This window comes from Acomys minous (genome assembly GCF_964271855.1).
Source record: "Acomys minous genome assembly, chromosome: 1".
NCBI lineage: Eukaryota > Metazoa > Chordata > Mammalia > Rodentia > Muridae > Acomys > Acomys minous.
In genome coordinates this window covers 157,588,860-157,614,069 of record NC_140483.1, presented here as the reverse complement: position 1 = coordinate 157,614,069, position 25,210 = coordinate 157,588,860, and the positions used below count along the sequence as shown (strand labels likewise).

The 25,210-nt window shown below is 42.3% G+C and overlaps 1 protein-coding gene across 1 annotated transcript in view; it reads right to left on the bottom strand.

The window, feature by feature from the left end:
* Positions 1-25,210, bottom strand: part of PAPPA (pappalysin 1) — a gene marked incomplete at its 5' end in the record, with an annotated part of 252,028 nt that overhangs the window by 61,173 nt on the left and 165,645 nt on the right. Inside the window, 3 exons of the mRNA XM_084793333.1 lie at positions 3,927-4,140; positions 7,139-7,274; positions 8,181-8,294. Coding sequence (XP_084649459.1) covers positions 3,927-4,140; positions 7,139-7,274; positions 8,181-8,294 — 464 coding nt within the window. The remainder of the gene's footprint in view (positions 1-3,926; positions 4,141-7,138; positions 7,275-8,180; positions 8,295-25,210) is intronic.

Here is a 25,210-nt window from a genome sequence, read left to right as displayed (position 1 = left end):
ATAACTGAAGCGGACATCCTACACCCAATGGCTGACACCAATGCAAACCTATTAACCGGGAGAAAACTAGTATTGAAAGGCTGGAAAACATTTTTCTTCTGGCTCTGCCCTTTAAGTCCTATCATAATGCCTGTGGCCTTCTGCTTAGCTACAATTATGCCATTAAATGGTAATTACAACAAGAACAACAGATGGCCACATGGTCAAAACTATAAAATGAAAGGGAAAGTAACCTGAGTACCAATTCTTCAGGTCATATGGGAGAGAGACAGAGAAAAGTTAGCTTGACAGGACCTCCTTTAACTGTCCAGAATTGAGGCTACAAGGGAAAGTGATGGTAAAAGATTTACTGCCCAGAACTTCATGGTGGTAGGGTTGGGCAACCAGATGTTGAAGAGTAGCAGGTACAAGCTCAGTGTCTCATAGGGTGTAGGCCGACTATCAAAGGTCAAGGTGAACTGGTGGCTGCCCTCTGGCCAGTGTCTGGCTATGGAAGCAGGAATTCTTTCTTTTAGTCTGGGTGCTTAGTAGACCGAGGCCTGTGGGTTTCAGTCCTTCTGATTCATATAAACAGTTTCTCATGGTCATAAGTAAGTCCATCTGACCATCAAACACTATGTGTGAATTCCTGGGCAGTTACTTCATGAGGCATTCTACAATTGGGGTCCTGGAAATGTAGACTGCAGGAGCACTTGTCTCCAGTCTGGGCTCTCTTTTTCCCAAATGAGAAGAGTTCATTGGAGCCACATGAGGAATTTATATCTAGCAAAGAGCCTTCTAAATGTTAGGTACCAGCATTACCTCCATGGATGTGCTAACATGTAAAAAGGGCAAGATGTAGAAGTAGAGGAAGTAGGAAATAAAGGAGATAGAAAGGGAGAGAGTGGGAAGAAAAAAGAGGGGAAAAGAGAAGTGGAAGTAACTTAACTGTCTAAATACTTAGCCTACTAAAATTAATATAAATTGTTTGATTTTTATTGAGGACCACAGAATGGATGGATGGATGGATGGATGGAAGGATGGATGGATAGATGGAGTGTATGTGTAGAAATGGTATAGAAGGCAATAGAAAAGGGGAAAGGAGATGGACTATGTAGAGACAAACAGATACTCTTTTCATGACTAGAGATTTTCTCTGCAAGGAAGCCTTAAGCCTCTCACTCTGCCCCTGTGATCTCCCTCTTTTGACTCATTCTCCAACCAGGTAGAGAGCTGAGAGTGGCTCAATTCTTACACTGGGTGTAAGAGTGGGTGTAAGCTGGGTGGACCTCTTACTTATAATCTGATCCTTTCAATGGAGGAGAGCCCTGAATTCATGCCCAACACTGGCCAGGTGCTAGGTAACTTTGAATCTAAGTCATAAAACAGCATCTAAGTTGATTTTGCTGTACAGTGCTTTTCTCAAGGCAGATCATTGGATCTAGTAGGGCTCTCTGGAGAAGAAAATGGGAGGGAAAAGAGGAAGAGGTGGAGGGAGGAGAGAAACATGTCTGGAAGGGAAGGGAAAGTGCCTTTTCCTGCCAGAAAAACAGCCTAGAGTAAAATGGAAAGCTCCAACTACAGCCAGTTGAAGTCTCCACTGTAAAAAGCCATGGTGCTGACCGCTCTGATTTGCTGATTTTAAGAATGAAGAACCACATCCCAGACCTTATACACATTGTTGCTTATTTTCCTTTTTCTTGTCTTCTGGGTTGTTTTACTACATTTGCATGATTGCAGAGTCCTGCCTGTTTTTGTCAATGCCTCTGCAGCTCCCTAGGAACAGCTGCTATCCTTTCCCCACTGGGGCATTCAGAAGGCTCCTGCAGCTTTGCAGCCTCAGCCCTTTGTGCAGCCTGGTCCAAGTGCAGAGCCCAGCCGGCCAAAGCCTTCATGGCTGTCTCTGCTTCCCTTTACCCGCAGGAGAAGGGTGAATGCTCACAAAGGACAAGTCCTGAAGAGTCCTCTTCCCAACTTCGTGTTCCCCGAGACACTGGCCAGAGGCTGTCTTTCAAGGGCAAACTATAGACTTTTCCCTTCTTACGGTCTACTTTTCCCTGATTCACTGGCTGTTTCTCTGAGTCATACAGTCCCCAAACAGGTGTGCGGATGAACAAAGACAATGCACTCATCATAAGCTTAATGGAAGTTTGTTCCTTCTGCTTTCCTCTTACTTTGCCTAGGTCTGGAAATCACAGGCTGTGAATCCTGGAAGGAGCCACAGGAAATAGACTATGCATCCCCCATCTCTTAAAGAGCAATAGAGGCTCATAGAAGGGGAGTGACTAAAGTCCACAGCCGCAGGAACCAGACAGGACAATGTTTTGTCCCTGATCCATGTTCCTCTACCCACTAAAGAGCGGCATAATCATATATCAACTGGTTTGTTTCAGAGCTTAAATACTGTTTCCCTAGCACACAGCAATCATTACTTAAGAGCTCCAAGAAGGCAGTGCCGGCTTTGGTCAGCGTGTGGATGGTACAGATAACCGGCTGGGAATAGGAACACGTCGTGGAAACGATCCGATGGATTTGCATTTTCCACCGACATTGTTTGCCTGGGTTCAGAGAACGAACTTATTTTGATAGAGTCTGGAGAGCTGGGGATAAAGAAATGCTGTTAGAATGAAATTTGACAATGAGGGGATATTTAAGGAGCTCTTCCATCGCGCTGATTGCAACACACTTTGCACAACAGAAGCTGGAGACTGTGGGTGCAAAACAATGTGGATTTTGCAACCACCTTTTGTGTCCTCTGTGGGAGCAAGGGGCGTGGGAAAGGCTAACGTCTCCCTCCCATCACCAGTCCTCTTCCCTCTCTGTGCCCCCAGGTGTACAGGGCAGGACTGAATTGCCATGCAAGAGGGCTTTACTCTGCAGAGCCCAGCAACATACCAACTATCCCTCTGGATCTTATTAAACAAGCCTGAGAGACACTCAGCAACACTGGACCGTTTCCCATCCCAGGGCCCTGGAATCCTAGATCGTAACACTAGGTTTGGATGTGTTCATTGCCCTAAATCATCTCTGAGGTTTCTTCCACTTTGCATTTTTTGAGAGCAATGCACAGATTGCTGTGCCACAGAGGCACCAGCATCGTGGCTGGAAGGTGACTGTTGTTAATAGTCCTCAGTGACACACTAACTAATGTTGTAGCTTTCGTTGACAGTATAGTAGTTAACCCTCACAATCACCCTGGTGTGTAGATAACATCACCCACTTCTTCCTAAATAGGGAACAGAGACTCTGAAAGGGAGGGTGACTCATGTATGGCCGTGCATCTGAGAAGCAGTAGTGTGGACATTCAACCCCAAGATAAAAATATTCCCCAAATTTATTCTTTCAAATAAATCCTGTCCTTTAGCGGCAAGCACTGAGTGGTATAAATAGATAGATATCAGATCAAAGACACTATTGGAGTGATGCAATGCAGTTTTAAACACAAATTCCTTCACTACTGCGGGAAGCTCAGGGGCTAGCCTGGCAGAAGATATGGGTCTCTCTCAAATAAAACTCACAGTGTGCTGGAATGAAACAAATAGCAATTACATCATCCTTAATGGAGGAATATCATGGCACCTGCCACATTTCCACCATCAAAGCAGAATGCTTAGAACCAAGAGTTGATATACCTGTCTTGTCTTTGTTCAGACGGGGATGTTACAGCCTACTGCAGAAAACTGCTATTTCTAGCTCACCTTGGATCCTGTTGTCAATTCAACAGCTGCAGGCCAGGAGAAAAGAGGTTCCTTTCTCCTTTCTAGTTCACTCCAAAATTCAAGGACTTTTGGTCCTTTCAATTTTGAAGGGCAAGCTGGCCAGAGGGCGGAGAAAGAATGGAGAATGGAGAAACACACAGACTTCACCAGCAGCAGCCGTGGCTGTTCAGACTTTCTGTCTCCACTTACTACAAACGATCCAGGGTGAGGAGGCCCTGGCCGCCTTACCTCTGCTCAGCAGGGCTGTAGGTCTCTCCTCTCTGGCAGCTGCTCAGGGCGATGGGGTCAAAGTTGTCGAAGGAGCGGAGGGCCACCCCCGAGATGGCGACCAGGGGCGAACTGAAGCTCACACGGACCGCCTGGCTGTGGTAGAAGGGCTGGCTGAGGTCATGGACCACAGGGATAATCAGGGGATTGTTCCTGCAGCTCAAGACATGGAGGCCTGTCAGGGGAGACAGAGGGCCGAGGGGCCAGGCTCATTACTCAAGGCCAGTCACGCCCTCCCCATCGGGGCCCTTCCCGAAGCCCCCAGACCCTTTCATGTCACTCCACAAAAGCACCATTGGGCGGCCAGTGAGGATTTTGAGTTTGATTGAAAGTTTCTTTGTCTGCCTTTTTTCTTGCTTCCAAATCTTTCCAATCCCTCTGCCTCCCTGGCCCCTAAGCTTTCCTTCACCTAATGCCCACAGTCTCTCTCCCTCCCCCAAATGGCCACCCTCAGCCAAGCATCTATGGCTCTCCCTCCCTCCCACGTTGCTTTAGGACTTGAAGATTTGAGCCTTCGGTGTTCATGCTGCTTGCCTGGGCTCTCATAAAGGTGGGAGAAATAATGGTTAATGGCCAGCCCTTCCCAGAGAAAAAGCTCACTGTCATGGACTCATCAATAGATAGGCCCGTGAGCAACCCTTGGTGATAAGGACCTCTGCCCAGTCTTCTAAGATAGAAACTGGGCTGCACAGATAAGCACAGCATAGTTGTAGCATCAAATATAAGTCTTAGAAGAGTCCTTTACGTTTTGTGGTTCCTTTCCCCAGGTTTAGGAAGGGAGAGATGGTAGCACAGAGAAAAGACACACAGATTACATGGAGTAAGAAGTAGATGGAGCAGGTAGGAAGAAGATACAAGGATAAAGACAAGCTTCAGTGTTTCGCTCCTTGCCCCTGACGGAATTCTAGCGAGTTCTTTTTTTGTTTTGTTTTGGTTTTTTGTTTGTCTGTTTTCTGAGACAGAGTTTCTCTGTGTAGCTTTGGCTATCCTGGACTCACTTTTGTAGACCAGTCTGGCCTTGAACTCACAGGAATCCGCCTGCCTTTGACTACCAAGTGCTGGAATTAAAGGCGTGCGCCGCCACACCCAGCTAAATTCTGAAACCTTCATCTCTACATGTAAATGTAGTGCCATCTTGGCCATGTGCTGACAGATTGGAGAGTTCTCCTTGCGGGAGGAGGAAGTCCTGAGGCCACAAGGTGTCCTTTCTCTGTTTTACACGCTCAGTGACACTAAGCCTATGGTTGATATCCAGGAGGCAGAGAACAGGGCAATCTGATGGTGAGAGACAGGAGAACATAGAAGCCTTAGATAACGGCAATGAGATCCAAGCAGCTTCCAGCAAGCATGACATTTGAGCTCTCTGCTCCTCACTGTTTGCATTGCCAGAATAACTATGAAAATATTCACTTCTAACTTCAGGAAAATTTCCCAGGAATCCAGAGACATCCTATGGGATTTTCTTTCTCCATTTTTATAATATGTTTCCCCTTTGCCTTTAAAACTACTAAATAAATAAACATGTAAATACAACAACAACAAAGGTCTTCTTGCTTCTTTGGCATTTGTTTGACCCTGACGTGACCCCTTTTCTGCTTGCTTCTACACAGTGATGTGCACCCAGCTTTGATGTGCCAGCACTAGGGATAAGCTAGAATTCCAAACACTTGGAGTAAATGACTCAAATTTTCTCTAGAGTCATGCATATAACAGTGTGTAACGATATTCTCAATGAAAATAGGAAGCAGTTAGTGCCAAGTTTTACCCTGGAAGTGGTCACAGTAATGACAAATAATGCCACCCCATCCCCCAATCACATAGCACATCTCTCTATGCAGTTCAAGAGCACCAGGCTTTGAGTAGCATGCCATGATGTCAGTGAAATTGTTCACATTTTCAATGTGAGTTAACATTATATATGGGATTTAAACTTTGAGTCTTAACTTTGCAGTCAGTTCTGCCCTGATATCAGGACACCAATGAATGCACTCAGGTGATGCAGTGTTAGGAGCACAAGGGTCCATGACATGAGTGATAACCCACGGATGTTAAACACGCAGTGTTGTCTGTTCAAAGGAAAAAATGTACAACCTGTTTTCCACCCAGAAATCTGGGACCAGGGATAGCTAATAGCCTAGGTAATCCTTCTTCTATCTGCAGGGCCAACTCATACCTGGCTCCCCAAAGCTCCTACAACCAGGAATAGAGGTGGCTAATTGCCTGGACGACTTTTGTCCTAACTGTATAACTGAAACCACACTAAATCTTCACCAAGACCCTCAAGATAATACATGAAGCCCATCTCCAGGACCTATCTTCATGGAAGAAGTGACATTTGTTTGAGAAGAGTTTCCATGCCATCATGCTTCCTTGTGCACAGGGAATAATGTTATACAATGAGACTTTCCCTCCTCCCCAAATTATAGTGCACTTAAACACACCTAAATAAAGTGCTCAATGTCAGATGCTAAAAGTTTGCCCAACACTGGTTACTGAGTCGTGTTGACCTCGATTTCCTTCCTGCCTGTATGAATTGTTACTCTGTCAGCTCCAGTGTTTGCAGAGATCCCCAACAGTACATGAGCACACCTCTCATACCTTGCTTCCCAGTAGGCAGGACCTGATATCTCACTTACTTCTTCGGTCCCAAACCTTATTGAAATCTTTCTAATGTCTGTTTCCACATGTATGTCCCTGTGGAAAGGTGCCATATACACAGCCACTATGGAGGTTTTCAAAGAGAGCTGGTAGATAGGAATATAAGCCTAAAATCTGGCTTCTCTGTGTGTTGCTTTGCTACGTGTATTGAAGTCTCCCAATGATTTTCAGGTTTCAGATGTTGACATAAATGGTGAGGAAATGGCTTTACTCAGTCTCCTTCCCAGAGTCCTTTGAGGATTCTGTGGAAGTTTAAAGGTATGTAAAAACGTGAGCCTATGAGTCAAGTTTTGGACTCAAGTTCTGCCACCAAATCTTTATCCCAATATTTGCCAAATTTGAGGTTCTCTGGCTACACCACCACATGTTGACTAAGGCAACCAGAACTCCAGGTAGAGAAGAGGTAAGAGACAGAAAACAGGAAGGAGGAGGAGGAGATCTGTCTTTAAAAGGGAGACAACTGTATATGCAAGGAGGTACCCACGAGTGAACCAAGCCCAGAAGAGCATGCTTGCCTAGATCATGGCTGTGATCTTTGGTATCAAGCAGCTGCACACTGATGGTCTCCTGCTTTTGGTCCCCATAGAATGTTCCATCAGTTACCAGGTGAATAATAACAGCTGCAGCAACCATCGGCTGAGAGAAATATGTCTGAAAGAGAGAAGACATGGGATAGTCATTATTTACTCAGGCACATGGTAGAGAAACAACACATTAGAGTGGACCAAAGGAGAATCTTGCTTTCTTTCAACCCTTTCCCTCAATGGGAAGGAGGAGACAGAGGGTCCCAGTAGGGAGGTCAGGTCAGAAACTTTGCATCAGACTCGGCTTTGTTCCTGCTTTTGTGTGTGTGTGGTGCTGATAGATGCCTGGAACATTCTGAGCCTAAGTTCCTTCATTTCTGAATAGTTCATTAAAGAAAATAGCTCCTAAGGTCACTGTGAAGTGCTATTAAGACACAGAGAATAGAGTGTCTAGCACAAGGATAGTACATAGTGAAACTTCACATGCACACAAAGCACATTGTAGGTTTATTACCCATCACTTATGCACATTATTTTTTCTCCTAGGTCCCAACATGATGAAGCCAAATAAGGCATAGTCCTGGAAATTTTGTGAACTGTGGAGCTCAAAGTATGTCAGTGACACATAAAATAAAAGCCAGTTCAATACACTGTCTGTAGACAAGATGAGGCCACACAAAGATGTGAAATATCATGAGAATGTTTCTATCCAGCGAGTAACTAGACAAACAGAGCTACAAAGAAGCAAATGTTCATTTCTTTCTGTGGATCAATCTAGACTCCATGGAGGAAAAGACTGTTTTTTAAAGCTTTGAATAATAAATAGTATGCAGATTTCAAATTATTTACACTATAGGCATTGAACAGGGCATTCCATGAGCAATTGTGGGATTTGACTTTAGGAAACATCTAATGAATAAATTTCTGTTTCCTGTCTTTACAAATTGATGGTCTTGGAGGGTGGAAAGAGCCTCTCAAGAAAAAGTCACCACAATGGTCAGTACCTCATTGAAGCCTCAAGATAGGGGCTTACCTGGAGCCAGAACGTGGTCTGAGGCAACTGATAGTATGGGTCATTAATGGTGCAAGGGTACCAAGCATGCTGGGAAATGCCTCCACTGAGATCTATCACCTTGGTTCGACACACCTGGCAAAAGATGGAGAAAAAGACAATATTTCGAGGGTCCTGAGAATTCAGTTACAATTATTGAACCTTACCACCCATTTGCTTGGTTGGTAGTGAAAGAGGGAGGAGGAGTCAACAGGTTGAATCTGTTCCATAAACTCAAACTCTACTGTTAAAGTAATCCCCAATGCTGGAAAGGAAAAGATAGATGACGTATTTTGGTGGCAAAAAGACAGGGATATTTTCATGGGCAGAAATCCTGGAGGAATGAGTTGACATTGAATCTTGGCCTGGAAAGCCTTGCAGGCAGAAGTAATAGAAGGAAAAGCTCAAAAGAAAGTGGAAAGAATGCCTAGGTTGTTATAAATTACCTGGCTATCAAAATGCTCTAGGAAATCTGCAATAAGGAAAGCTGAGAGATTAGTCTTACTTAATTGTCAATGCCATGCTGAGTACTATATAATGAGTCTGAAAATTGTGGCAAGAGCTCCACTGTGACAATAAAGTATTGGGAGCGTGAATTCTAGTTTTTATGTTATCAAGAGAAATCTGTTCCACAGCATCCTTCTGTCCCTCTTGGCTCTCTCATGGCCTCTCTACCATCTCTTTCTCTCAATGATGTTAATAATAAAGTGTTACAAGAATCAAGAAGAAGATGAACACTGGTAGATTTTCAATGTTTAGATTCTGAGTTTCTTGCATAACAAACTGTCATTCCATTTGCTGAGTGGCCCAATTCACTCAAATGCTATTTACTGAAAAACTACTTATCAAGAACCAGGGAACAAAATGCACATAAAACTGAGGTGCAGAACAAACCTTGAATGCAAATATCAAGTAATCCTTCACACGTGTGTAAGTATCAACTGACCAGAGTTCAGTGGGGGAAAGGAAAGAACAGTGGAGCTGTTGAGATGGACCAGATGTTTAGCAGAAGATTATCCTGAATTAACACTTTCCCTCTGATTTGTGATATGACTCCCCTCTCAAAACTTCTACATGAGCTTAGGCCTGCTGTTTTATACCTCCCTACCACAGTCTAACTATCTGAAAAGTGAGGCTGGCCCAGAAAATTCTGAAAAATCTTAAAAGATCTGAGAAAGAACAGCAAAACAACCTAGTCACAAACAGACTAAACCCCCATAGACAAGAAAAATCAACAAATAAAATAAAGAGCAAAATGAAGAGTTTTTAACAATAAAACATATCTAGTTCTTTAATATAGATACATAAATGCATATACATTTATGATCCCCTAAAGCTGGAGATAGTCTTTGTGTTCATCTTTTGGGGACAAGGTGTATAAGTGCATATATTTATATGGTAGAATTACACTAAGCAAAATAGTATTAAGATGAATTAACTAGATTCAGGCCAATCACAATGTAAGTTTAGTGATGAATTTGAAGACACCAACACAGAACATGGCAAAAATCAATGAAGAAAAGAATGACACATAAATGGGCTAAGTTCATTGTTACATTTTTGTTAAAATCACAAATGTGTTCTGTATATGTCCAGAGGTTAGTACAGGTTATACATATCATGGGGAAGCATGTATTGAATTCAAAAGTGGCAGTTACCTCTCTGGGATCAAAGAAATGGAGAAAATGGTGTGGAAACTTATCTTCAGTGAGGTATTTTACCAAAAGAAGAAAGAAACAAGCAAGACAAGATTCACACAATTATCAATTCAGGTAGCATTCACACCTGTTATGTGATACCTATATTTGACAAACATCACTGTTTTGGTTGATACTATTTCATGTAGTTTTATGAATTAGCAGGAAAATAAAACTCCCCAGGCTCTGCATAGAAGTATGTACTTGTAATCATAGCTTCTTAAAAAGCTGAAGTAGTAGGACCAGTTGAGGCAAAGGGTTCAAACCCAAGCTGAATAACATATCATAAATGTTCACTATTTTTTTAAATGAATACAATCCCCAAATATTGGCTTATAAGGCCATGGAAGATAGGTGTAAACGTATCAGTACTAATTCCCTTTAATGATATGTTTTAACAATACCTCCAGTGAACTGGACTAAGTCAGGCTCCTCTCTAACAGCTAACCCACGCTTCCTTTTAACATGCCAAGAATCCGACCTATACGAATGACACTCTCTCTATCATATCTTGAGGTAGCCAAACTTCTAGAAAATGTTCTCAGAAAATGTTGTCTGTGGTTGACTGCATATGTTTAAACAAGGCCAACCCCTAAGGCTCAAGGAACATAAAGAAGTGTGGTTAGAAAAACTGTGGGAGCCGGAAGACAGGAAGAAAAGCTGAAAAATGTCATCTTGCATCATAAATTCTCAGCAGCTTTTGATACCTGTACCGGGAGTATGCATGAGTACATCTGTCAACAGTCCATCATGGATGGAAGAGGAGCTCACTGGCTCCTACTGCTCTTTGATGAACTATTAGTTATTTGTAAGTTCTATAAGAGAGATAGTCCTTGCCTTCAGTTAGCATACCCATTGGTGAAACCACCAAGTTCCAATGGATAGCTGAAATGCTTCAAATATGTCACCACAGTTGGCCTTGGTTAAATTCAGGACCCCTAAGTCAAAGACATGAATATGGCAAAAGAGCATATAGGAAGGAGGGACAGATGACAGTAGCAGCAGGAAGATAAATGGAGTCATAGGTTAAAAGTAATCAGAATGCATTACATACATGTATAGGAACAAAATAACTAAATAAAAGATTTAAAATGAAAATGTCAAATCTCCACATACTAAAAAATGTTCAGACAAAACACATCTTGCTCTATGATTGACAGTGGCAAGCACTAAATGCTTCCATTTTTAATAAAATTCATGGAGTAAGTTCATGTTTGAGGTTGCAAAGAAAATACAGAAAGCCACGTATACATTACACTCTGCTTCCCTTTATGTTACTATCTCCATCAATTCATTCTTGAAATCTCAGAGAAAGATTAACCACTTACACAACATTAAGACGCATCAGATGTCACCCAGAGAGTTCAGTGGCCGCCTTTAGACTAAGTAGACAGACTTCTAGTAGATACTGGCTCAAAATCACAGGGAGAACTAGAAATGGGTCCTGCCTCTTTGGACCTCAGTGGATTCTGAGCATCTGAATGTTGGATTAGCCATTGACACAAAGGTGACTCCGCATGATCCCCAAAGCCTTGTTGTTGTTGGCCTTGACGTCATCTTAATATCAACTGAAAGAACCTTTAGTCCTCTACTACCTTATAATATTTCATTTAAGAAAATGACTTCATTGTTTTATAAGTATCAAAAAGTATTAAAACCGTCAATTGGCAAACTTCCTCTCTGGCTCCAAGAATTAGCGAGACCTGGAAATGCAATATTGGTTTCTTAAATATCACAGGAGATTTTAAGAATGTACAAAGGTTCCAAGAATCACCTATCCCATTGTCCAGAATTAGGTACAGATGCTGAGGATAAAACATAGCCACTTTCACAGTCTAGCAGACATTTTTTACCTTATTTATTTTTCTCAAAACAACTGGGACTAGGCTTAGGCAGAGCAGCCGGTAAACTGTGTTATGACTTAGAACAGCATGAGACTTTGCATAAACTATCTATGGCATTTAAAAGGCTGGCCAGCGATTCGACATGTATCATTTTGGAATGCACTCCCCTTGCATTCTTAGCTGCCTGTCTCCCCACAGAGTGTGGTGGAGCATCACTCTGGGCTCAGAGCTGGAAATCTTATCACTGCATCTAAAGCATCCATGGATAGAGAGCTGGCCAATATGAACAAAGCCTTCTTATTACTTAAGTAAGATTTCTTCTTATCTCTTCAGCTTTATCAGGGCTAGACAGGTTCTTAGCAGAACATGGTGTTGTTATTTTGTCCTCTTGTTTTCCTATTTAGTGGTGTATTTGTTTCAGGCTGGCTGTAATCCCAATCAGGGACAGTCAAACTAAATCAAAAAAGAACAAACAAATCCAATTGAACTTTGCCCAAAGCTCTCAGTTGATCTTGAAGTCATTAACGTTCCTGGGGAGGTGGAGAGAAAGGGCAACTCAGATTCTTAAGATCCTCCTGCTTTTACACGCATTGCATTTACCTATTCAGCAGCCTAAACTGAAGACAGAGGGATGTGAGCATGTCAGGCTCACCTGTGCTGAACAACTGAGAACCCAGTGGAAGCACAAGGTTGGGAATCATCTTTTTATCCAAGTACTTTTTTGCTCCTTCCAAAAAAAGCAATGCCAATTCTACAAAGACTTCCTGAACAATGAGACTGTAGTGAATATATTGTTGGATGCATATACATTACACACTTTCGTGGACTCTTAAAGCTCTCTGCCACCACTCTTGCCATCTCTGTTCTCGCTCCTCTTCACTGTCCCTCCAGGTTCTCCAAGGTGACAGGCTCCATGTACTTTCCAATCTTTCTCAACCTCCCTTCTCAACCCAGTTTTTACATCTCTGAAATCTAGTGAAGAGCCATTTTGTTCTTCTGACATTCTCATTTCACAGGGCAACCTCTAAGGATTCTGCTTGCTACCGGCTATCTCACTCTGGATATGCCAGATAACTAACCAGAAAAGCACTTGCTTCCTGTCACACTAGTGTCAATAAGACCTGCTGGAAGTGGGAGGAAGGGAGGAATGGGAGGATACATGGGATGGGCTAACAACTGAGATATAATATGAATAAATTAATAAAAATGTATAAAAAAAGAAGACCTGCTGTCTTCTTTTCCATCTTTCTCTACAATATGAAAGATAATAGGCATCTTCTAGAAATACTGGTAGACTCCAGGCTTTGTGTTTTCATAGAGAGATAAAATAGGGCTTCACTGGAGTTCAGTTGTTTTGTAGTTCCCATTTCTGTGTTCATTCAAGCATTTATCCTAATGGATAAAATGTAGCAACTTATATGTCTATATACAGATGGATGGATTTAAAAAGGTGTAGTATATACATGCAATAGAATATTATTCACTTTTAAGAAGAAAGTAAACCCCTGCCACCATGAGGACATAATACTTAGAAGAAGAAGTTTGTTACAGTAGTTGCATGACTGTCATAGGGCAATTGACCACTTAATAATTGACTTAGATGGCTATTCTGCAGGAGGGTATTTCTGCCTGTTACTGTAAATGTCAAGAGCCAGAGAATGCAGAGACCTATGTTCTTTAGGCTACAGGAAAGAATCTACTTTTGTCATTTTGCTATCAAAGTGCCTTACAAATATGTTTATACCACTAGATTAGCAATATCCTCATCCTTCATTGGGAAGGCTTATTTCTTTCCCCCCAGTGGGTAGACCTTAATGCAGAGACTCACAACTGCTCAAGAGGCAGAGAATAAAGGAATATTGGATGTTCTGCTTTAGACTGGAATCTCAATAGCCCTTTCCAAGACTCAGGGCACATGGCCGATAAGAGGCTGGGGAGCAAGGCTGCAAAGCTGACTTCTGGATATGACACAGCTGTTGGATTTACAAATCTACCATTGTCGTTCATAATTCCTTCATAATTCCTGCATGGAAGATATTGGGCCTGCCATTTTATCATGCATAGAGGAAAGGTTTGTGGGACAGGGAGTAATTGTGGGAGGCTTGTAGAAAGATGTCATTTTCTTTAGTGGTTCAACACTGATAAGTTGTCCATGTTCCAGTAAATAATCTTCTCCTGATTCTCAGGCCAGTATCCTTCATTATATTCAACGAGAAACAATACAAAGCACAAAAAGCAAGAGGGGGTCTTTATTTTTTTTTTTAGTAGAAGAGTAGGGAGATTAAAGATGGCAAGGGGAGGTCATATGACCAAATATCAGTACGTATTTGTATGAAACTTTCAAATAATATAATTTTAAAATTAAAAATAAGTAAGGCTATCAAAGGCAGACAAATATCACATAACTACACACATATGAGGCACATCAATTAGATTCAAAGATTTGAAGGTACAGTGGTGGGGGCCAAGGTTTGAGGAAAAAAGGAATGACTAGTTGTTCATTAACAGGCTTGTAGCAAGATAAAAACCTAAAGGTCTCTTGATTACCACCATAGTGCAGTTAACAATATCATGCTGTGCATTTTAGACTGTCAAGAGACATAATCATCTGGTGGACTCTTGATATAATAAATTAAAATCTTGAAAAAAGAAACCAAGTTTGACCCTCCAAAAAAGGCATTGATATTGATGATGCATAAATATGTCACTAAAGAAAATATAAGTGGAGATTTATAGAGATTGGTGCTAAGGAAAGAGCAAATGCGGTTTGACTAGCAAGAATACTCACTTTGGTTTTTTCAAGGTGGAGGAGTAATTATCAAGTATTTTCTTCTTGCTTATATCATAGACTGAAAACTTATTTCCACTTTTAGGCTTCTGATAGCTTTCTACTCTAAGGTGTAAGATAACTACTCTATTCATTCTCTCTGTCTCCCTATCTCTGTCTTTCCTTGTGTATTCTCTCTCTCTCTCTCTCTCTCTCTCTCTCTCTCTCTCTCTCTCTCTCTCTCTCTCTCCATGATGTTGCAAGCATCCTACCCATTAGCTATTTCCCTAGCACTGTGTTTCCTTATTTATGGTTTTCTCATTAGGCTGGACTTGGAAGAGTTGCCTTCAGAGTGAATACCCTTCTCAGGAAGCAAGAGAGGAGAGAGATCTTGCACATGGACACACAAGTGGTAGGAGGCCAAATTGTCATGGAGATGCAAACTTCTAGCTTTAGTGAATGTTCCTCTCTGATATTCTGGTGATTCTGATGTTGGTGTAAAGAAAGATCTTTGGTGAGATTTTAGCTCTTTTTCTCCCTAAATTAGTACAACAGACATAGCGGACAGCAATGTTGGGGCTCTCAGCACTCCCTTCTATAGGAAGCTTAGCCCAGGCCAGGTGTGCACGACCCCGCCCTTTTTTTTATAGTAGTACTTAAAGAAACCAAAGAACACATGACTATTTCTTCTCTTGGCCTTGAAGTGACTGTACTACTGAGGATACTCTTCCACTCATTATCATATGTATTTATTTAGTCAATAGGAGCCCTGCCCCAGACAGTTCTCCCACAGGCAGCTTCCTTCTCTGTAAAATGGAGAGGTTTCGCTGAATGGCTGCTAAGGGCACTAGAGGTTTACAGAGGTTTACAGATATCCATAGCAATCCTTTCCACCTAGGGTTTCATTTATTCCTCACAGACTGTACAAGACTGGAATCATTATCCATGATTAATCATGAAGACACTGAGGCACTGAGGCTCTGAACAGTGCTTTCAAGATCATATGTTCAGATAAATGGAGAGTTTGGGTGTGTGCACTGATAGCTCTGATTTTACACTGTGTGGTTTAATGAGAAAACAAGCCAATTGTTGCTTGGGTTTGACACAGGCTTAAGCTTCTCTAGTGGAGAGAAGATCATGGCTTGCCACTACATTTTGCCTCAGTTACTCTGTATTCACTCCATGTTTCAAATAGAAAAGCTAATCACATTTCCTGCTACTTACAGGCTACCCAACATCCAGTGAACAGTGATTTTCCCAGCTGTAACTGGTGATGACCCTTGATAGCAGTTTCATGAACAGCTGTTCTTTCTTTGCACCCACCAAGCCTGGAGTTCCGTGTCCACTGTGGTACTTTCTTGTCACTGGGAGGCTCATTTTTCTCAAATATTATTGGTTCCCTGCCACGCTGCCTGTGGCCAGACTAACATTCTGCCTCTACTTTGCCTGTTCTGTGAAACACTACAAGTACTTCACAACCAGTCTCAGAAAGCATCCCTCTTCTGAGAGCTCACTCAACAGCCAAAATTAACTGCTGTCTCTTTTGTGTCCACATAACTCCTTGCACATAGCTAATTCTAGCTTCTATCCAGTTAGAATGCAGTTACTTGGAGCTCAGCCTTATCCTCAAAGTCTTAAAAGTTCTACATTGACAATCATGTTTTATATAGACTCACATAAATCCCAGTTTATTCCCTGGTACATACAGAATGATAGATGCTTAGTGTAGAAGGCCAGAGCAGCAGTAGTAGCATACATAGACACCTATTCTAATATTCTCAGTCATTAATGTTTTCAAAGACTATAAATCTGAGCATAATGGTACATTGCTGGAGTCCCATCACTCAAAAGACTGAGGCCCATGGATTGTAAACTCAAACCTAGCCTGGGTTACCAATGAGTCTGACATTATATTAGAGGGAAACACAAAACAAAACAAAATAAACTGATCAGAAAAACCAAACAAACCTCTTTAACTGTGCTGAATCATATGAGATGGAGGTACAGATTGGTATGTGGATCCATTTCCGAGACAAGGAAATTGAAGTCCTGTATTTGGCCTAAGGTCATAATTAGTTTATCCTAAAACCAGGAATAAACTCAGTCTAAACTCAAGCATAGATGCTGCTTTGAAAAGAACATGTCTACATCTAACACTTATTCAAGACTATGTTGGGAGAGTGGGTTGGGTATACCTACGTCAGATGGAGCTTAAGTCCCAAGTCACATCCCGTGCTCAGAATGTCTCCTATCTGTTCCTGGCAGCCAGGAAGGAGAAGCTGCCCCAACGGACCAAAGCAAGTCTTTGCAGGTCCACTCTGGAGTACAATGAGGCAATGGAATGAGCCTGATTCCAAAGGAAGAGGCTTGCCTCCTAGAACAGACTCAATTGCTCACTTCCTATCCTTCACTCTTTCCAATTAAAGAAAGCCTGAGTGAGATGAATTTATTTCCTAAGGGCCTTGACAAGCTGCCAGCTTTAGATTCCCAACCTCTCCCAAGTGAACGTCATAGAAGAGAGGGATAACTGAAGAAAGCAACCAAAACCTCACTATGGACCAAGTGATCATCCTGTCCACCTCTGACACTTACAGGTCTCATGTCTCTAATACTTAGGGAGCTGACAGCTAATTTCCAGCTACCTTCTCTTTTCTATCAAATACAGCCTCAAGAGAAGTGCAGAGTTTTACTGTAGTCATCCTAGCACTATGTTTTCTGATTTTTGTTTTCTTTCCTTGCCATTTCTGTGCTTAAGACTGCATATTGTCAAAGGCCTGGGAAGTTCATCCCCGAGACCTTGAGATTCTTGGATGCCTGGGATGAGAAGGTCCTTAGAAACCCTTATGCTAACTATCTCATTCCATAGAGGAGGAAATCTTGGGAAAGTGGGAATAGCTTGAAGACACATAGTTATCTATGTGGACTCTACAACAGATCAGCAGCCATCCTGGAGGTATCTGAAAATGCATGTCTGCAGAAGGGGTCTATGGATCTGAGGCCTGGGAGCTCTAATCTATGCCATGTATACTAACCACTGCGTTCAGCACCCACCTCCCAAGCCTCCCAAACCCCACTTCTGTAGAAGACTACTTTCCATTAGAGCAGTTTGCAATGTCTTGCTTTTAAAGGATTTTCTAAATCCGTTTTTTCTTCCATGCACACACAGTGTACTCACATGGCATGGAGATGGGCTAAGAATGGGAGGACAGAGCTTCTGGCATTTTCCTACACGGCAGATACCATGCGCTTTCTGTAACAATTTGATTTGACAGTTTTTCAGGCCCTCTTGTCAAGCAGGTGAGGGAAGAAACATCCAGCTAACCTTAGATCTATCCTCTCCAATTCCCTTTTTTACCCAGAGGAAACTGTGATGGGCATCATAGAAAAACAGAGAATAGAAAGTAGAAAGGAAGGAACTTAGGATATACACTGACAACAACACTTGTGTACCTACAAATGCACACAGAAAATTATAACCAGCTCTTTCTAGAGTATACTTTGGCTTGCAGTTCAATAATCAAGATATATCCCCCAAGATATCAAACACCAACATCTCAGAGTTCTGCAAAATAAAAATAGGAAAGACCACTAGGAGGTAGCCCACCAGGTTACAGCCATAAATGGCTATGGAAGCCTGGACACAGCACAACTCAGGTGAGATGAACCTACCTCCATAAACACAGCTTTGCTGTCTTCTCAGGGGCTCCCCTGACACATAAAATGGGCAACCACTTTTAAATATGGTATGTACATATAGGATGCTGTTTATCATATAATCTCATTTCATCTCTGTAATAACTGTAGAAAATACGTGTTTGGTTTTCCATCTGGCAGATGAAGTCTTTGAGGTTTGGAAAGCCACTGGTCAGTTCACCACACAAAATTTGTCTAACTCAGTGTCTGTTTCTTTCCTTCTCTATGGCTAGCCATCCCAAACCTTGGCACCATATACTCTAAATATGGTTTCTCGCTTGCCCATCTATCCCTCTGTGAATTCACTTGAAGGGCAATGACTGCTCATTTTTTTCACCTGGGTCTAACTTAGGTCATTAGGCTGTACTCACTGGATACTACCAATATTTATTGATGTGGTTTTTCCAAGGCCACATATGAACTATGGGTGTGTGGTGCACTGAATCTAGGAGCCCAGGACACCATCAGCATAGACCAATGTACAAAGATGCCTATGTGAAAAATGACCATGTAGTACCAGGAAGGTATCAAGATGCCTGTATCATTCCAGACCTGGGAAAGTCACACTCTAACTTATGTTGCTTGAATATGATGACAATTCTATCTCTAATGAGTGTAGTTTATCATGAACTATTACTTGAGTGTTTTGTTTCTTTAAGTTATAGAAACACCAGAAGGAATTCAAGTTGCTCTTTCTTAATTTATTCAGATTATATCCAGAATGTTATCCCCATGATTGTATCTTCTTGTTCCCAACCTCTATCCCTCTTCCACCCTATTCCTCTCCCCTAGACCTGTGACAGAAGGGGACCTCCTTCTCCATCATATGGCTATAGACTGTAAGGTCTCATCTGGATAACCTGGTTCCCCTTCCTGTGTGTGCCACTGGCCCTCCCTATGAAGGAGAAGCGATCAAATCAGGGGTGGGGAGGCACCAGAGTTCACGTCAGAGGCAGTCCCTGCTCTCGCGTTGACAAAGAAGTCAAAACCATAAAATGGAAAAAAAGAGCATCTTCAATAAATGGTGTTGTTCTAACTACAAGTCTACGTGTAAAAAAAAAATCCATATTTATCACCCTATAAAAAAATAAAGTCCAAGTGCATTAAAGACCTCAACATAAAACCAGACACACTAAATCTGTTAGGAGAAAAAGTGGGGAAGAGCCTAGAACTCATTGGCACAGGAGACAGAACACCAATAGCTCAGGCTCTAAGTTCAACAATTAATGAATGGGATCTCATGAAACTGAAAAGCTTCAGTAAAGCAAAGGACAAAACAAAGAACAAAACAGCAGCCTACAGACTGGGAAAAGATCTTCACCAACCCTACATCTGACAAAAGGCTAATAGCCAAAGTATATAAAGAACTCAAGAAATTAAGCACCATGACACAAAACAACTCAATGAATAATGAGGTAAGAGCTAAACAGAGAATTCTCAACAGAGGAATATCAAATGGCTGAGAAACACTTAAAGAAATGTTCCACCTCCTTAGTCATCAGGGAAATGGAAATCAAGTTATTCTTATCTCCCAGATAAGGAGCAGGTTGGTGGCTGAAGTACAGTGACCTTGAGTCCACTGAAACAGTTGAAGGGAAGATGTGTTTCCATAGCTACCATTCTCATTCCCTCCCAGGTCAGGCAGCACTAACGAAACTCTGTACCCTCCTCCTTTCTCTGGGTTATTCTAACAAAATGCCATGGAGAGATGCTCAAAATTGGGCAGAACTAACCTAGGAAATGAATCCAAGTATACACTTTGAACTTGAGCAGAAACTCATTATGGGCAAGACTTAAGTCTTAACCAGACATTGTCAATATTACAAGCAGACAAAGTGCAAAGTAGACACTGAGAAAGTTTTACCAGGGTAAAAGTCCAGGACAGCCAAGGCTACACAGAGAAACCCTGTCTTGAAAAAACAAGAAAAACAAACAAACAAACAAAAGAAAAACAAAAATAAACAAACAAAAAAAACTTGGGGCAATCCTCCACACAAGTTAGGCCACTTGACACACACAGTGAATAAATGCAGCTCAAACATGCCATCCTAATTCAGGCTCCTCCCACTGATTCATACTGACTCACTAAACATGTAAACTTAAAAAGGCAATCAAGGGTTAACATATGTACAATACAGTGCGCACACACACACACACACACACACACACACACACACACACACACACAAAGAGAGAGAGAGAGAGAGAGAGAGAGAGAGAGAGAGAGAGAGAGAGAGTCAATCCCTTCCTCCACCCTCCTTTTTACACTCTTAATAACAATGGGGGAAGGAGGAGGGAGGGGAGCAGGCTTCCTTTCACCGACCATTAGAAACAATTATCACTTTCCCCAGGCCTGCTGAGCACTTTCCCCTTTGATGCCTGCCTTAAAGAGATAGAGAGCAGGGGGAGGGGTGAGTTGCCTTTTCTTTCAGTCTGAGGATTTACTATATGGTGTGGGCAGACAATCATGTAAAGAAGCATTTCCTGTGTGCAGGACAGAGAGACACTTCCTTCACCCTCTGAGAGTTCTACAACTATCAGCAAATCTAGGGGCCCCGGCCTAGAAGACACATCCCAATCAGGATGCGGCATTGGAAGCCCTCCAGCCTTGGGTCTCTGCTAAAGTCTGATTAGCACCTTACTGTCCCCAGGGAGCTGTCTGTAACATATTATGTGTTTCACACTCCTTAGAGATCCAGTATCAGCCAAGCCTGTGCCTCCACAAGATATGAACTCTTGTGATTTGGGGTGCAAGCCCCTGATCTTATCATGAGAAAAAGGTGGGCTTTCCCATAAAAATCGTTTAAGACATCTTTCTCTGTTCCTTGCTAACATGGCTTATAGGTGGGTTAGCTAAATCTCATAGAGGAGAAATGTCTCTGAATCATTGTTACTGTTTACTGAGTTGATTAGTAGGGACTGACTGCTCACTTGGCTGCTCATTGCTTATAAAGAAGCTTTAGACTTCTGATGGACAGAAATGGGCATCTCAGTCTTCTAAGGAAAAAAGCTACCATTGGAATCTGAGACAGCATCTCTGAAGGTAAGCATCCCGGACTTCCTTTCGAATCATTTACTGGCCAGCTTCTGCACAGCTTTCATGCTCTTGGGATCTCTATCAACAAGATAACTTCCTTGATGCCTTGGGACTCAGAAGGAATGAAAAGCATTGCCAGGGCCAAACCTGTCAGGAGCCGGCGGTGAAGCCTGGGTATGATTTCTGTCTGTAGTCATCTCAGACAAGTTTCTATTGCCAGTCCATTCTACAGGTGTAGAAACCATGGTCCCCATAACAAAGTCGGTGACTGAATGTATAACTAACAGACATTACTCCCATCTTCTCTGCTTCATCCTTCCCTTGAGCAGGGAGATTCGTCATCTAGTTTTGTTTGCAGATAGGGAGACTATACAATCACACTAGCAGTGACAGCACTAATTGGCAGAAGTCCAGTTCACAGTTAAAGGTATATGAAATGTTGGTTCTCATACGTCCATACCACAGGGTCAGCGTGTTCTTCTCCACTTTACAAACAAGAGCCAGGCAATAGCCTAAGCTCATTCTGGACACTGGCTTTTAGAAGGCTGGGTAGGGGCTCAGGATTCTCCAGCTAGTAAATCCTCTAACAAGGGAGAGTGATTAGTGTCGGATGTGGTAGTGGGCTTTTGTGCAGCTGACAACTGCAGCCATGAAAAGCCCCGTCCAGGCTCATTTCACAGATGCCCTCACAAGCTGCTCCTGGCTCCCTAATTATGCCATTCACCAGTCCCCCAGGCCTGCCTCTGAACTCCTGACCCAGTAGTGAAAGACTTGGGGTCTCATTACTAATCTCTTAAGCCACCTAGTTCTCCAAAATACATCCATTTAAGTTGGAGGCCAAGGCTTCGGGGTGGGAGGTGGGGAGAGGGAAAGCCTGGCTCTGGAGTCTCTCTCCTGTGGCATGACCATGATCCCCAACTGGAGCCCTTGTCGCAGTTCATAGGGCAGCTAGCACGGCTGGGTGACTCAGTGTAAGGCAGACCTTGCCAAGGGTCAGTGTCTGGGCTATACTAGAGGATTTGGGCCCACCTGCTAGTAATTTCAGGGATGCATATGAGGGACGAGGCCTGTGTTTATTTTAATTATTATTGTTGTTGAAAAGGGAGAAAAAAATGAGCAGAAACTTTTAACATCTGGAGGCTGCCCTTCAGTTCATGTAATCCCCCACAATAGAGCATGGGTCCCCAGCTAGATGACTGGTAGGTGACTCCAGGGCTCATGTGCCACTCTCAGGAGTAAAATGTAAGCAGGATGAGGACAGAAGGTGAGGGTCTCCCTCATACTCCTAAGAGAGAGATGGAAAGGTTATGAGTCTCCAGATATGCCGGTTCTCTTTTGGAAGAATCAGTTTTCCCTCTCTTCTGCTGAAAATAAAATCTTACCCATATATTTAATCTTTTAGAAACAAATTTTTATATTTATTTATTAAGTATACAGTATTTTACCTGCATGTACCATAAAAGGCCACTACCATAAAAGGCCACTATATCACATTATAGATGGTTGTGGACTACCATGTGGTTGCTAGGTATTGAACTCAGGACCTTTTGAAGAACAAGCAGTGCTTTTAACCTCTGAGCCATCTCTCTAGCCCCCTATATTTATTCTTATTCTCTCATTCATTCACTTATTCAGGTACTATTTATTTAGCTCTTACTATGTGCTAAGTTCTTTATTTCCCTGGCATATGTGAGAAAAATGAAACCTGGAATAAAATAGCATTAGAGACCTTTTCCCCCTTTTAAAACATGGCTCATATTGAATAGAAGGAACCAGACAGGAGCCTTCCATAGACAGAAATGCTCTGAAAGACTTCACCCAGCTGGGAATTAAAGCAGATGCTGAGACTCATGGCCAAGTTTTGGGGTGGAGCACAGGGAGTTTTATGAAAGAGTTGGGGGATAGAAGGACCTGGAGTGGACAGGAACTCCACAAGGAGGCCAATGGAGCCAACAAATCTGGACGGAGAAGGAGAGTGCTGCCGAGACTGATGCACCAACCAAGGACCATGCATCCTGAGGACCTGGATCCCCAGTTAAGATGTAGGCCATAGGCAGCATACTCTCCTTGTGGGTCCCATAATATGGGGAATAGGGGCTACCACTGACATGGACTCTGGTGCCCACTCGATGACCACTTCCCCCTGAAAGGACAGCCTTGCCAGGCCACAGATGAATAGGATGCATCTGTCCAGATGAGGTTTGATAGGTTGAGGTCAGATGATAGGGGAGGAGGGGTCCCCCTTCCTGAGAACTACGGGAGGGGGGAAGGGAGAAGAAGGAGGGACAAGGAAAGAGAGGCAACGAGGGGGGGCTACAATCAGGATGTAAAGTGAACAAATTTGTAAAAATTAAAAAAAAAAAAACAAAACAAAAATGGATCCCAAAACCATGGAAAGAGGAGGAATTAAGTGAGTTGACATGCACAGGAAAAAAAAAAAATGCGTTGGTTTGGCTTCAAGGTTCTTGTAGTCTGAGTGATGGGCATAGACAAGCAGGGTACTGAAGCAAACTATGCCTGAAGCAAGATCTGAAGTGTAAATTCCTCATGTCCAGTAAACTCTGGAGATTAAAAAAAAAAGTTGAGAAGGGGAAAAACTGAGCCACAGCTGAGCCATGACAAAACCAGTTTTCCAGATGTTGTTAGTTGCATAAGCATGAAGGATGAAGGTCAAGGAGCTGTGCCTTATTCTGCATACAGCTCCCAACATAATATTTTTGAGAAAATTTTTAATGTTCTGATCGTTCCTTTTTTGCTGTTACATAGAAAGCAAATTTTTAAGAAAGTTCTAGATCATGATACATGACGAGAATATATTGGATAAATGAATAAAACAGTCAAAGGCAAAAATAGTATTTAAAAATTAGTCTAGACTAGCCAGGCATGGTGGTGTATGCCTTTAATCCCAGCACTCAGGGACATAGACGTAGTCAGATTGCTGTGAGTTTGAGGCCAGCCTTCTCTACAAAGCAAGACAGCTAAGGCTAAACAGAGAAACCCTGTCTTTAAAAGAAATGAACAAACAAAGCAACAACAACGAACCAAAGCAAAACAAAACAAAAAGAGTCTATACTGATTTGATTTAGGTCAGACCACAGGGATCTGTTTATTTTAGGATACACACTAGGCACTACAGATGAAATACATGCTAGGCTAGCAGTAGCTGGATGTCCTGAGACATCACCTGTTCCAGATGAGAATCCAATATTATTATAGGGGATTTTCTTTCAGAGACCTGGAACTCTGGTAGTTCTAGAGAAAGAAGATATTGATAACATTTCCCAGAATAGAAAACTATCATTCTAGAACAAGATTAATCTGATAATATCCTAGTACTACAGGATTGCCTGTCTAAGACTAGACATAAAGGCTAAAATCACTAATGCAGCTAACTTTAATGTAAAAATCCTCACTGGCTTTGGAGCAGAATTGGGTGTCATGGCCAAGTCTAGATTAAAGCACTATAGTGAGGAAATCCTCACCATCCAGCTTAGAGATTCAAGGAGATGTCACCAGGCCCTTCCAATCCCCTCTCTACCTTTCCCCCAAAAGCTTTGAATGTTCATAGGTTAATCAGGAAAGTGATGACCACATCCAAGTTCCACTTCTGGTCACCTAAACCCTAGACTAGAAATAGCTGAGCAGTGCTTAATGGCAACCTTGACCACACCAGCCTATTCGGAAAGGTCAGAAGAGAGATTTTTCACTTAAAAATATGTGTCATAAAAGAACACGATTTTCTCAAGTTCATAAAACTGAGAGTCATCAAGCTGTTTCTGTTTTCATCCCACTATGTCTTCTCCAGCTTTTCTAGTTAAGATCGGTGTGATGCAAATTGTATTTGGGATGAAGAACAAGTCAGCGTGCTTATAGAGAACTCTTGCAATATGCCAACATAGCCAGGCTGTGTGTATGTGTTTCTGGGTCTTGCTCCCTACTTCATCATGTGGGTTCTCTGATGCCCTGTTATAGTT